The sequence below is a fragment of the Echinops telfairi genome, unplaced genomic scaffold, assembly GCF_000313985.2.
Source record: "Echinops telfairi isolate 266 unplaced genomic scaffold, ASM31398v2 ScPeMD7_18;HRSCAF=68, whole genome shotgun sequence".
Classification (NCBI taxonomy): Eukaryota; Metazoa; Chordata; class Mammalia; order Afrosoricida; family Tenrecidae; genus Echinops; species Echinops telfairi.
In genome coordinates, this window is record NW_022103915.1 from 84674313 (window position 1) to 84687337 (window position 13025).

Below are 13025 nucleotides of genomic sequence, written 5' to 3' on the forward strand. Positions count from 1 at the left end.
GCGGCCGGGCCGGCGCGGAAGCCGCTCTCACCCTCGGAGCCCCCGGCCGCCCTGGCCGACGGGGCGGGCGCCAGCCTCCCCTCCGCGGGTTGATTCATCTCGGGCCCCGGGAGGTCACGTCTTGTGAAACCACCTGTAAACGCCACCCAACGTCCAGTGCAGCGTGTGAAGACAGCGCCAAGAATGGAAACGACGCTTGAGTCAGCACGTGTAAACGCCCGGCTCCCTGTAGCAGCGTTTTCACACGTCTGAGCGCAGAGGGTGGAGAAGGGAGCCTGGTTGCCGCCACCTTTCACGCCCTGTAACATTTTTATTTTATTTTATTTATTTTTTTCCTGTAACATTTTTAAAGGGTAGAGAAAAACACCCTAACAACACCGAAGTGGCAGCTCCCCTAGGGCGGGAAGAACAATTGGCATTTAAAAAATTTGTGGGTTTGGCCCTCATGTCCGAGTGTGGCATTCGACTGCCAAAACTTTTAACTTGCAGGCTTAGATCTGTCGATACACAGAACTGTTCAGAAGAACAACGCTGAGTTTACCTAAGAAGTGACATTGATTGACAAGTCTATTGTGTTATTAATTCTTAATGTCTCATCCAAGACGGGAATCGTGATCTTGGGTTTGCAGGTAGGGGGAAAAGGTTGGGCACGGAAAAGCATTTCCCTTAAATCCACACACAAAGCAGTGGGAGCTGCAAATTAAGCCCTGGCATCCTGACGGCTCAGCTGCTTCCCCATGTAGACCAGGTTACAAAACAAATGAGTAGTTACTTTGATGTCCCTCATAAAATGAGGGAGTAAACCAAATGTCCTGTGAACGTGAAGTGTTAAATCCCAATAGCCTCCATGTTTGTTCTTTGAGAGGCGCAGCTACCCTTTGGAGTGTGCTACCTTACAGAAAGGTGGGAGGGGCTGGAGCAAAGGGATGGAAAAGAACATTCCAGGGAAAATTCCTGGCTCCCAAATCCCAACTGTGCCCATCTTTACTGCCCCTCTGTGTTGATGGCACCCTTTGCAGGGTACTCCTTGATCTGTCCAAACACCAGCGCTCAAGCCCCATTAACTGCGCCTCTGTATACGCAGAGCTCAGTGATCTCAGTCAGTCTTTTTCCTGTGCTGCTCTTTACCGATGGATGATGCCCTTCTGTGAAAACCAGTCGCTGCTGTTCAAGTGGGGAATGATTTGTCACTCCTGGAGGGTGATTCTAGCGTTCATGACCCAAAACTACCGAAGGATGAGTTATGGAAACACAGGCAACTCTTGTGGGCTTTGGGCTCAGCTGACAGGGAAACCCTCTGATCCTTCCGCTTCCCCCATGTTGCTCATAACTGGAACGCAGCAGCTCAGTCTTAACTTAGCTGGAATGAGAGAAAGGGGAGCCTCTTATTTAGACTCTAGTGAATTTGAGGTTTCTTTCCTAAGAAGACTCCATTTGGGGCCGCTTGGAACAAGAAGCTTTTGTAATGCGTTTAGAATACAGACTGTTTGGCCACTTGTACGTCTGTCCATAAAACTTGTCTAAGGATGTGTGTGATGACCCTTCCTTGTAAGAGGCATCCCTGAGATTCCTCCCCAACTGGTGGACAGCAGAGATTTGAACTGCAAGTAGTTTTTTGCTCCAGAACACCTAGTTAGTTGATTCATCCTTCTGTTATCTTCTTCTCGGTTAGGATCTCAGGAAAATCAAATGGCTTCTGAGGATTTCTGCTTACCTGGAGATGGGATGGAAGAACTCAAACAAGGTATGGATAGAAATTAGTAAGAGGTTAGAGGACTTCCCCAAAGAGCCTTACTCAAACTCTTGCCCTCGGTAATAAAAAGGACTTTATAATGTTCCCGAGTTGAGTTCCGGCAAGCCCAAGGATCTGGATCATGAAGATTCTTGGACACTTTCATCTTGAAAAACATTGCCACAACTCCGATTCAGGATGTGCTTGTGCAGGGGACAAAACTCAAGCTCCTCCCATAATGCATTAGCAAATGTGTGCTGCAGATAAGGACAGCAGCAAATTCTTGAAGGGCTTCCTTCTTACCTTGTTTACATGTTTTCACATTGTATCCTCTAAAATCTTAAGATATTGTATGTCTTAAACCCTGTGTCTTGAATTCTTCAAGAACAGCGGTGTTCTTATATCTTGACCACTCCCGCATTGGAGTCCTTCCACGTCTTGTTAGCGCCATCAAGTTGACATCCAGCCCGTGGTGCCTTCATGCACCCTGGGACAAAATGTGTCTGGGCCCTGCGCTATGCCTGTGATTGGTTGCAGATTTGGATCGTTGGGGTTGTAGGGTGTTCCTTGGCTGACTTTTCAGCACCAGGCCTTTCTTGGTAGTCCATCTTAGTCTGGAAGTCCCACTGAAACATGTTTGCCTCCAGTGATGCCATAGTGGTGACTCTGCATAAGGCGCAGTGGTTCAGAATGGACCCCAGATCTCCCACGTGGGAGGTAAGACATCTACTGAACCCCCATGACCCCCTTCCAACATCTTGGGGAAGAAAATGGTAGATAGTTCTTATTCTCCAAGAGGACTTTGGATATAATGGGCCAAAGAACGAAACAATGTGTGGTAGTAAGTCGGAGTAAAGCAAAAGACCCCAGCCACGGGTGGACAGGAAGCCATCCTGTGGGATGTGGGGTGGCCAGGGGAGTCCAGTCACGTGCAGCTTTTTTCTCATGCTTTAATGCCATTCTGCCAAGTCCGCTTGGGTCACTCACCTCCGCCTGCACCGGTGCGCGTTTATGGTGAAGCCGCGTGTGGACTCACGCTAGTACACCTCTCAAGCCGGCGTACGTGACCAGAGAGCACATCCAGAATTGGAACGTGGCATACGTGTGTTTCGTGGTTTTCTTCCCCGGTGAACTCCAGTTACTCTGTGTGAATGAGGCCCTAGGGGTATGGTGGTGACCCTTCCTAAAGGGGCCTTTATTCTCAGTGCTATTTGTCTGCTACTTTCCAACTTTATTTCTGTTTCCTCAGATCTTTATTAGGAGTCCTGGTAGCAGGATGGCTAGCCCTTGCTTGCCAACGTCGGGTCAGTGTTTCAAACCCACCAGCTGTTCCGCGGGAGAAAGGACCTGGTGATCTGTCCCCATAAAGATGGGGCAGCCCATCCTTGTCCCCTGGGAAACTGGGGCAGCCCTGCTCTGCCACATGGGGTCACATAGACTCGACAGCACACAGTTCAAGGCCCGTTTCCTGATTCTCACTTCATATTCTTGTAAACTGCTACATAGCTACTACCCAGCTGTCAGTTTACTGTGGGGCATACACGGTTCTACGACGCTGGAACTACGGTGCTGTTTGACTAGTTTTTCCAACACCAGCAGCGTCACACATGATGAACAGGTTTCAGTGAAACTTCCGATTCTAAAAGACCAGGAAGAAAGGCTTGGAAATGTTCTTAGTGAAAACCCTGTGAATGACCACAGAATGCTGTCTGAACCAGCCCGGCACCGTGATGGACACCTGTGGACGGAGGAGGGAGAGGCTGGAGGATCTCTGGAGGCCCAGGAGTCGTGGGCTGTAGTGTGCTCTGCCGATTCGGTGTCTGCACTGAGTCCAGCCTCAATATGGTGACCTCCCAGAATGGGGAACCAACCAGGTCAAAATATTTGTCTGATGCAGTGCTAGCAGATAAGTTGCAAGGCATGCAAATACCCGGTCGCTCCTACAACAGACTCAGCTCTTGCAGTGATCACAAAGGTGACCTGCAGCACCAGGCAGGCATCACCATGAGCTGTAGCGTGCTCGGCGGGCACGCAGAACAATAACAGCAGCATGGCGTAGATAGATGCTGGCAATATTGAGTACTCCCACCAGGTTATTTGTGGGTTTAAAAAAAAAAAAATCTCGTTAGATTTAGAAATCTGTCAACAAATCTTGTTTCTGGAAGTGAGTATGAATTGTGGATAGTTATGTAAAAGTTCAAGCCCATACCTTCTGTGCACTTTTGTCTCTGAAGTCTGCAGTAAACAGCTTCCTCCTTGCAACCTGAGTGAGGAGGACCTGCTGCGGAACCCGCACTTCAGCAGGCTGCTGCTGAGACTCTCCCAGCAGGTGGATGAAAGTGGGCTGAGCCTCACCCTGGCACAGGAACAGGCTCAGGTAAAGGCCCGAGAGAAGGCATGCCGAGAGGAGGGAGCTTCCCCGAGAGGTTCCTGGCTGGGATTTGTTTGGCTCCTAGGCTTGGAAAGACGTTCGACTGCATAAGACCACGTGGTTGAGGTCCGAGATCCTGCAGAGAGTCATCCAGGAGCTGCTTGTGGACTACTATGTGAAGACACAAGACACAAATCTAACTTCCGAGGACAAAAAGGTGAGGCAGAAGAGACGACGTAGGGGTGGGTTCCTAGCCATGGAATGACCACGCCAGCTGTGGCTTTGCCTGATTATGTGATCTGGGGGAACAGAAGCGCTGAGGAATAAGCTATCTAAAAAAGATATGAGCTGTAATTAAGGGAGAAGGATTGGGCGTGTTGTCAAGAGTTTTAAAAGAAAGCGCGGAAAGGAGGAGGTGTTTACAACTTGAGGGTTGGCTGCAGGAGACGACATGTTGGAGGACGTTAGAACGGTGTGAAGAACTACCTGGTCGGTGAGGGTGCAGGCGGTGTGGGGGAGACATTTTATAGTAACCCTTCCTTTTTTTCATTCTCTGTTTCAGTTTCATGAGACCCTGGAACAGCGGTTATTGGTGACTGAACTGACCCAGCTCTTGGGTCCCAGGCAGGAGAAGGAGGCGCCTTCATTGCTAGGGCTGGAGAAAGCAGACCTGCTGGAGCTCATGCCACCTGCAGAGGTTGGGGACAGGCAGATATTGTCACGAAAGAAACAAAATAGCTTAGTTTTCTCCATATCTAAAACCCAACTTTTTAAAAAATAAGATATGTTGTTTCTGTAAAAATGATAACATGTTCATGGCGGTCAAATTCAAGTCAGAAAAATGTTACCCAGAAGTAAACGCTCACGTTCCTCCATCTAAACATAAATCTCTTTTCTAGGTAGTATGATAGTCGGCTTGTCCTAAGTGGTATTATGCCTTCCGTACTTGCACAGGGAATCATCTGTTTCCACTTCCTAGATTTTGGGCATTTTCTTCTGGTCGATAAATAAATGTCAGTACGATGCTAGTTCCTAATGCGCTCTCGGCACACGGTGTGCAGGCACGTAGTCCTTGCTCAGTGTTCTTCATAGCCATGTGGCGACATCACGTATGAATGACGCATCAGCGTCATTTGGCTGACCTTATTAATGGACACCGAGGCTGCTTTCACATGTTCCCTGTCGGCCATCCCACCGATGGGAACCTGCTCGTCCATCCAGGGCTGCGCCCTGGTACGTTGGCGTGAGCAGCGGGAGCCCCGGGTCAGAGGACATGGCGCATAAAGCCTGCAGTTGAATTTCGCCAGACTGCTTTCCAGAAAGGTGGCGCCAGTGCTTCCGGCCCTTCCGTGTTTTCCTCACCGTGGGACCCTGACCTTCCTGTACTCTGTTAATTTGATAGGCCGAAAACGAATCTCCTGTGCATTGAGGTTGTGGGCACCGGCCGATGCACTGGCTGGATCTTGCTCGTTCTAAGAGTTCTCTTTGCTCTCTCTTTTACTTCTGGCTGGAGGACTTTCTGTGGATGAGAAGTCGGCTCCCGCTGGAAGTGGAGCAGCAGCTCAAGAGGAAGTGCTTCACACTGCTCTGCTACCACGACCCCAGTGCCGGTGAGTGCTGGCCCGCCCTGCCCGCAGCTGCCCTCCTGTGGCGCTGCCTGCTCGCAGGAGAACGTTGATGTGTTGTTGTTGTTGAAGTCGTTGTACTTTCTATTTGGGATAGAAGCGGAGAAGCATCGGAGACACTTGCTTGTTTGTTTTCCCATCAGTACTCAAAACTCGCGGATGGAGTCAATGCTGACTCACAGTGACTCCGTAGGACTGGGTAGAACTGCTCTGTGAGTTTCCGAGACTAACTCTATGGGAGTAGAAAGCCCAGCCTTTGGAACTGCTGACCCACTGGCAACCACTGTGCCACCAGGGCTGGCTGCTTCCCTGTCGGAGCACAAAAGCAAAGGGTTTTGTGGGGCTGCTCAGCTGGCAAGGTGCTCAGCAGGAGTTGCCCCGGGACAGGAAGGATGGGTGTGCTCTCCTTGGAGGACCAGCCGTGCAAAGCAGAGGAAAGTGTAGGCTCCCAGGTCTCCCCTCGTCTGCCCTGACTTTAAGGGTCAACACTGGGAGGTTTGATAAGTTGAATACAAAATCGATTATCTGGCATAGAAACCCCTGCCTAATACAGAATAAAAAATTAAGTTAAAAAAAAGTTTATAAATAAATAAATGAGGGCCCAGTCTGGAATTAATGGCGAGTAAATAACATTTAATTAGGAGAAAAACTAAAACTAAACCCATGGCCGTCGACTTGATTCTGACTCACAGCAGGCCTAAAGGATAGTCGGGTCTCCGCGGCTGTCAACCCTGATGGGAACAGACTGCCGCATCTTTCTCCCACGGAGCAGTTGGTGGGTCTAAACTGATGGCTTGTGGTTTAGCAACCAGATGCTTAAATCATTGAGCCACCGGGGTCCCTACCCAGTGTCACTGAGTCAATTGGAACTCGTAGCGACCCTACCCTACGTAGTGTCCAAGGCTGTAATCTTTAAAGGAGGATGTGTGTGTGTGGGGAGATTCTTAAGGGACCACCTAGCCTCATCTTTCTCCTAAGGAGCATCTGGTGGAGTTGAACCTCCGACCTTGAGGTTAGCAGTCCAGTAGTTGGGTAGGGGTGCTGGAGAATGGTTTGAGAAGGGCAGTGGTGACGAAGGTTCATCTGTTTGCCCAGATTCAGACAGCGAAACCCTGAAGGCTGCGAAGATGTGGAAACTGGCAGAGGCGCTGGTCAGTGAGAAGCAGCAGTGCCTGGACACCAAGAGCCAGCAGCAGGAGCGCGCAGTGCTCCTGGCGAAGCAGAGCGCCACCTACTCCCAGGTGGGTCAGCGTCTCCGGGCCATAGGGCGGCCTGTGGGCAAGCTAAGTGGGTGAGGCTGAGTTGTCTAGAGAAACATCACCAGTGACATGCGTGCACGGCTAAGAAAGAACTTTATATCAAGTGACCTTCTACCAAGAAGGGAGCCCAGCCCAGTCCAACTCGAGTCCATGCTGGCCGGGGCCCTGGTCAGCCTCACATAGCTGCAGGCTGGTGATGTAGACAAAGGGCTTGGGAGGATGAAGCAGTACTCGCTGCCTCTTCTAGAGACGCCGGTCAGCCCCCAAGGAGGCGCCATCAGGCTGTGACCGGAAAGGCTGGACTCAGCCCCTACCCTTCACACAGCTCCAACTCACACTGGTGGTTTCTGGTCTGCCCTCCTTTCTCCTCATATGTTTTTGTGGGATGCTGTTTATCATACTGATTTGTAGGGACTCTGACTATTAACTCGTTGCTGGGGTGCAGTTCCGACTGGTGCCCCTGTGTGTCTGAGTACACCCGTGCTCCACAGGATGTTCATTGGCTACTTGGTCAGAAGTAGACTGCCAGACCTTTCTTCCATGCGGCCTCTGGGTGGCCTCAGATCGCTGACCTTTTAGTTAACAGCCAAGTGCATTAAAAACTTATAGAATATTATGCTTAAATAAAGCTTTGGCATGACGCCAAATGCAAGAAGCTCACAGGCCAGTGGGTGGAAAGTCTTGTGGATCCAGTGGTGGTGGAACCATCTCAGCACTGGCGTAACCATAACTCCTGTAGCTCCAGAGCTCCGGCTCTTACCAGCATAGCTCCATGTGGCTTGTCAACAGGAATGTCTCGCAGGGAGTGAGTGTATCTGGCCTCCAGCGAGCTATGTGTCTCTGTTACACCTCCAGATGAGGTCATCAGGCTGCGACCTGATTGACAGGCTAAACCCCACCCCTTCACTCTTAATAGTCTCAAGTTGACACCAGATTATGCAACTACCGCAGACCACCCCTTGTCAACCTGACACTTTCATACAGCTCTCTAGCCATATGTAAAACAAGCAATAATACAATATCTGTACTGAACAGGACAAGACTAAAATGCATACAGTTAAAAGATGTGCCCTCTGTCCATCTGCTGTTTATGACACCCCGCCCCTTCTTCCTGCCCCTGGGGCCCAGGTGCTTCTCCGGTGCCTTGCCTTGCTCCAGAGGCTTCTTCAGGAGCACCGGCTGAAGACTCAGTCAGAGCTGGACCGTATCAGTGCCCAGTACCTGGAGATCAAGTGCAGCGCCATGGTCCTTAAGCTGAGGTAGAGCTGTGACCCCGTGGATCTAAGGAACTCTGGCCAGCCCACTCCTAAATCCTCACCCTCCTCTTTCCCTGTCTCCTCGCCCCCACCCTAAGGCTGTCAGCATTCTTGTCTTTTGTTTTAAAGCCTCTGTAATCATGATGAGGTACATTGCTCAGGGCTTCAGAGGGACCTGGTTTATCCCATCACCGCGGGCTGCTTCCTTGACCGTGGGCAGGTGCCAGGTTCCATTCCTCACTGCGCCACTGCCAGGGAGCTCAGTTGGACATTTTCTTCCCCTTCTGTCAGGATGGAGGAGCTAAAGATTTTGTCTGATACTTACACTGCTGAGAAAGTGGAAGTTCATCGTCTGATTCGGTGAGCGCTCCCAAGGAGCTGGCCCAGCTGTTCAGAGCTGGCTGCCATGTCCTCCTAGACGTGTCCCTGTCGGCCTGTGCCTGCCCCGTGTGCCTTCTGAGGACGCAGCTCCTCATGCTGTTCCTTCTGTGCCCGGGCTCTCAGGGATCGTTTGGAGGGGGCCATTCGACTGCAGGAGCAGGACATGGAGAAGTCTCGGCAGGTTCTGAGCACCTACGAGGTCCTCGGGGAGGAGTTTGACCGGCTGGTGAAGGAGTACACCCAACTCAAACAGGCAACCGAGAACAAGCGCTGGGCCCTCCAGGAGTTCAACAAGGCCTACCACTGAGGGTGGGGCACTGCTGCTTTCCCTCTCCGATGACCGTGTGACTGACCTTCCCCTGGGGCCACTGCCCACACAGGGCTGGAGACTGCTTAATGCACTGCAATCGGTCAGACACTTCTGGGTTGTTTTTTCTTTACAACTGAGCCTTTTCCAGAAAACATAGCAGAATTACATCGTTTTCTGTAACAGCTGTTTGTGACCATCAGTTCTGTATTGTTTTTGATTATCTTCTAAATAAAGTGATAGTAGTATGTTGTAAGATTTTAGCTGTTTTCCTGTGGGCAAGAATGGAAAAAAGAACCTCAGAGGCTCCGAACAAGGAGGGGAGCAGTGATGGAAATACACAGAGACAGATCTATAATGCTTATGCAAAAGATGGGAGGGGAATGTGCCAGCCCGCCCCCCTGGAGTCCGGGAGAACAGAGGTGGATTAGATCTGGACATGCCCCTGAAGAGGCATGTCATCTCCACACGAGTGCTCGGGGCCAAGAGCAGGAGGGAACTGCTCCGTGGCCCTGAGGAGCTAAAGCAGTCATGTGTTAGTCTGGGTAGACTAGAGAAACAAATTCATGGACACTCGTGTATAAGAAAGAGTTTTATATACAAAGACCAGTTGACTATTGAGAAACCATCCCAGCCCAGAAAACATCAAGTCCCTAAGTCTGATATTAGCTCATATGTCCAATACCAATCTGTAAATTCCTCTTCAGACTCATGAAACACATGCAATGACACCAAATGCAGGAAGATCACAGGCCAGTGGGTGAAAAGTCCTGTGGATCCCGTGGCAGTGGGAGCAGCATCTCAGTGCTGGCATGGTTCTCTGCGTGGCTTCTCCAGCTCCAGGATCTGGCTGCATCAGCATAGCTCCATCCGGCTTCCTGTCAGTAATGTCTCGTGGGGAGTGTGTGTGTGTGTGTGTGTGTGTCCCACCTCCAACGAGCTATTTATCATCTTAGCACCTCCAAATGAGGTCTTCAAGCTGTGATCTGATTGACAGGCTATATTCCACCCCTACACAAGTTGATACCAGATTATGTAACTACTACAGACCACCCCTTGTCAACTTGACACTTTTACACAACTCTTTAGCCATATGTGATTTTTAACAAACAATAATTTTTAAAAATTAAATCATATCTGCACCTAACAAGATAAAACCAGAAAGCATGCAATTCAATATGTGCCAAAGCACAAATTCTTAACAACCCTGTCCCCCTTGTACTAGGTTATGAACTTCATACCAGTCAACCTGCTCTCATTTTCTCTAGTCTCTGTGAACCAGGTCCACGGGTGTCAGTGGCCAGACTCAACCTGTCTCTATTGCTGCATTTCTCCCACTTCCACTCAACAAGTGGATCCAGGTGGTCACCTAGCAAGCATTTCAGCCCGCCCACAGGCTCCCTTTAACGTTCAGTCCTAGAGAGTAGTTCTCTTAATGGTTCCAGACTTTTTCCAGCTTCTGACAAAAACTACTAGTTAAAAATTAACAAATCCAAGGAGTTCCATTTTTACCCCCTTAAATCTGCCAACAGCCCCCTACTCAAGTCTCTTCACCTTTCAGAGCCTGCTTTGCAGGCGTGTCCTAAACCAATTTAAAGATCAAATTTTGATGGTTGAAGGCAAGGCTTACAAACTATTTTCATAATTCCCAACCATAATTTCTATCAGTTATTATACAGTAGAACCCAGGACCTCAACGCTAATCTGTTCTAGAAGGAGTGTCAAGATGCAATGCAGTTGAGTTCTGAATCAATTTTTCCCATAATAAATAACTAATTAATTTGTTCTCAACCACCAAGTTTTTACCCTAAGTTCCAGGGTCCACTTAGATTAGGCCAAGCTGGGAGGAGCCTTGGCTTGTGTCAAAGGTGGCAACAGAACAGAAACAAGCTTGTACCCTAATTGACAGAGGCTGTTCAGCTTCTCCAACCACAGGCCAGGGAAACAAGGCCTTCTCCCCTGTGATGCTCTTAGATTGGTTTTCAGAATAAATTAAGGTCTGTGGTACAACTTAAAATTTTTCTCCTGTAAATGGTGCTTGCTTAGCCAAGTGTTAGCCTACACAGATTAATAAACAGCACATCAAACTCACCAAGTTGGTGCCAGCTCACAGTGACCCTATAGGCAGGTTAGAACTGCCTTGTGCCTTTCTGTAAGTGTGTACATAGCATCTGTCTCCCTCGAACAGACAGTGGTTTCGAACTGCTGACCTTTCAGGTTGCAGTCCAACTTGTAACCACTACTCTGCCGGGGCTCCTAAATAGTTTTTTGGGTTTTTATATTTTTTCTCCTAAATTGTTTCCTTGGAAAAACTTAGAAATAATTTATATTGCCTAGTTCTTAATTTTCCCCTCAATGTTTTTGGGGAGAAGTTTTCAAACCTATAGAAAAGTTGAAGGGATCTAATACCAGCAACTTACGCTAGATTCAACATTTTCTTTACTTTCTTTCCTTCCCGCTTTCCTTTTTTTCTATTATGTAATATGTAGTCTCCATATAAAACGATATTTTATACATAATACATAATTGTATGTTATAGACCGTACCTCCATACGTCTATCTCTAGTTTATACCAGAATATATTATTTATGTAATGTAGCATATGTTTGATCTAATATACTAATTATAGAAATGCTATTATAAATATATGTTGTATATGTGTATTAGAGACACATACGTAAAGAGGATCTACAATATACATATAGTTACATATAACATGTAATATAGTGTATTTAATATGCCATTATTATATTAACCTAGTATATTTTAATATATTTATTATTATTATATTTATTTATTTATTAACCTAGTATATTTATAATGTTATAGTACTAGAAATATATATATAATATGCATGTAATTTTACAGTATATAATATAGTTGCGTTAGGCTGGGTTGACTAGAGAAACACTCAGTGATACTCATATATGTTGAGAGAGAACTTTATATCAAGAGGTAATTGTAAGCACTGATGAAACACACAACACTCCTCTGGTTCTTTGAGGCTTCCTCACCCCCCACTATCATGACCCCAGTCCTGCCTTTCACTTTGGTCCAGACTGGAGCATGTGCACAGATGAGAGCTAACAGCTCACGACACATGGAACTCAGGAACAGGAGTGGGAATAGCAATACCAGATGGGGAAGGTGGAGAGAAGAAGGGAGGAAGGGGAACTGATCCCAATGATTGACACATAACCACACAAATCCTCTCCAGGGGGACAACCAGCAGAAACCATGGGGGAAGTGAGACAGTGGTTGGTGTAAGATATGAAAATAATTTATAATTTATCAAGGGGTCATGTGGTGGGGGGGAGGGAAAAAAAAGGAGAAGCTAATATCAAGGGCTCAACAGAGAGTAAATCTCTAGAAAGGAATGATGGCAACACATGTACAAATATGCTTGATACAATTAATGTATGGGTTGTTATAAGAGTTGTAAGAGCCCCCAGTAAAAGGATCTTTTAACTTTAAAAAAAAGGTGATTATATATCAAGGAAACATCCCAGCTCAGTCCAGAACAAGTCCGTAAGTCCAATTCTAGTCCATAAGTCCCTCTTCGGACTCACACAGCCACGTGCAGTGATGCAGGTTGCGGGGAGAGCATGGACCGGTGGGGGCAGAGTCGTGTGGATCCAATGGCGGGTCTCTGGCCGCTCTCTGAGTGACTGGACAACAGGAAGGTGAAGCCGGGAGAGAAAGGCAAGGTTCCTAAGACCCTCCTTATTAGAAGGCCACACCCCACAAGGAGGCATCATCAGGCTGTGACTTGACTGACAGGCCGAACACCTCGTCACTCAAACCTTCAAGTTGACACAAGATTATACAACTGCCACAATAGTATATACCATATGGATAATAACCAAAAAACTAAACTTCTGCCCCCTGTGGATTCCCGAGGCTGTAAATCTTTATAGCAGTAGAAAGCCTCATTTTTATTCCTGGGAGTAGTTTATGGTTTCGAACTGATTTTATGGTTAGCACCCCAACAAGAAACTAACTATGCTGCCAAGGCTCCTTACTGTAAACAGTAATCTAATATATAAGTATATATTACAGTATCAATATATACACAGAGATAGCTACAGAAAATA

The 13025-nt window shown here is 47.9% G+C and overlaps 1 protein-coding gene across 1 annotated transcript; it reads left to right on the plus strand.

Moving 5' to 3' along the window:
• Nucleotides 1-279: 279 nt before the first annotated feature.
• HAUS4 (HAUS augmin like complex subunit 4) lies at nt 280-9187 on the plus strand. Its single transcript, XM_004698896.2, has 10 exons — nt 280-301; nt 1673-1744; nt 3967-4109; nt 4189-4320; nt 4666-4800; nt 5617-5713; nt 6824-6969; nt 8116-8246; nt 8535-8603; nt 8748-9187. Exons 2-10 carry the CDS (start codon nt 1690-1692, stop codon nt 8929-8931), a joined length of 1092 nt encoding a protein of 363 aa, XP_004698953.1. The 5' UTR covers nt 280-301; nt 1673-1689; the 3' UTR covers nt 8932-9187.
• Nucleotides 9188-13025: the final 3838 nt, after the last annotated feature.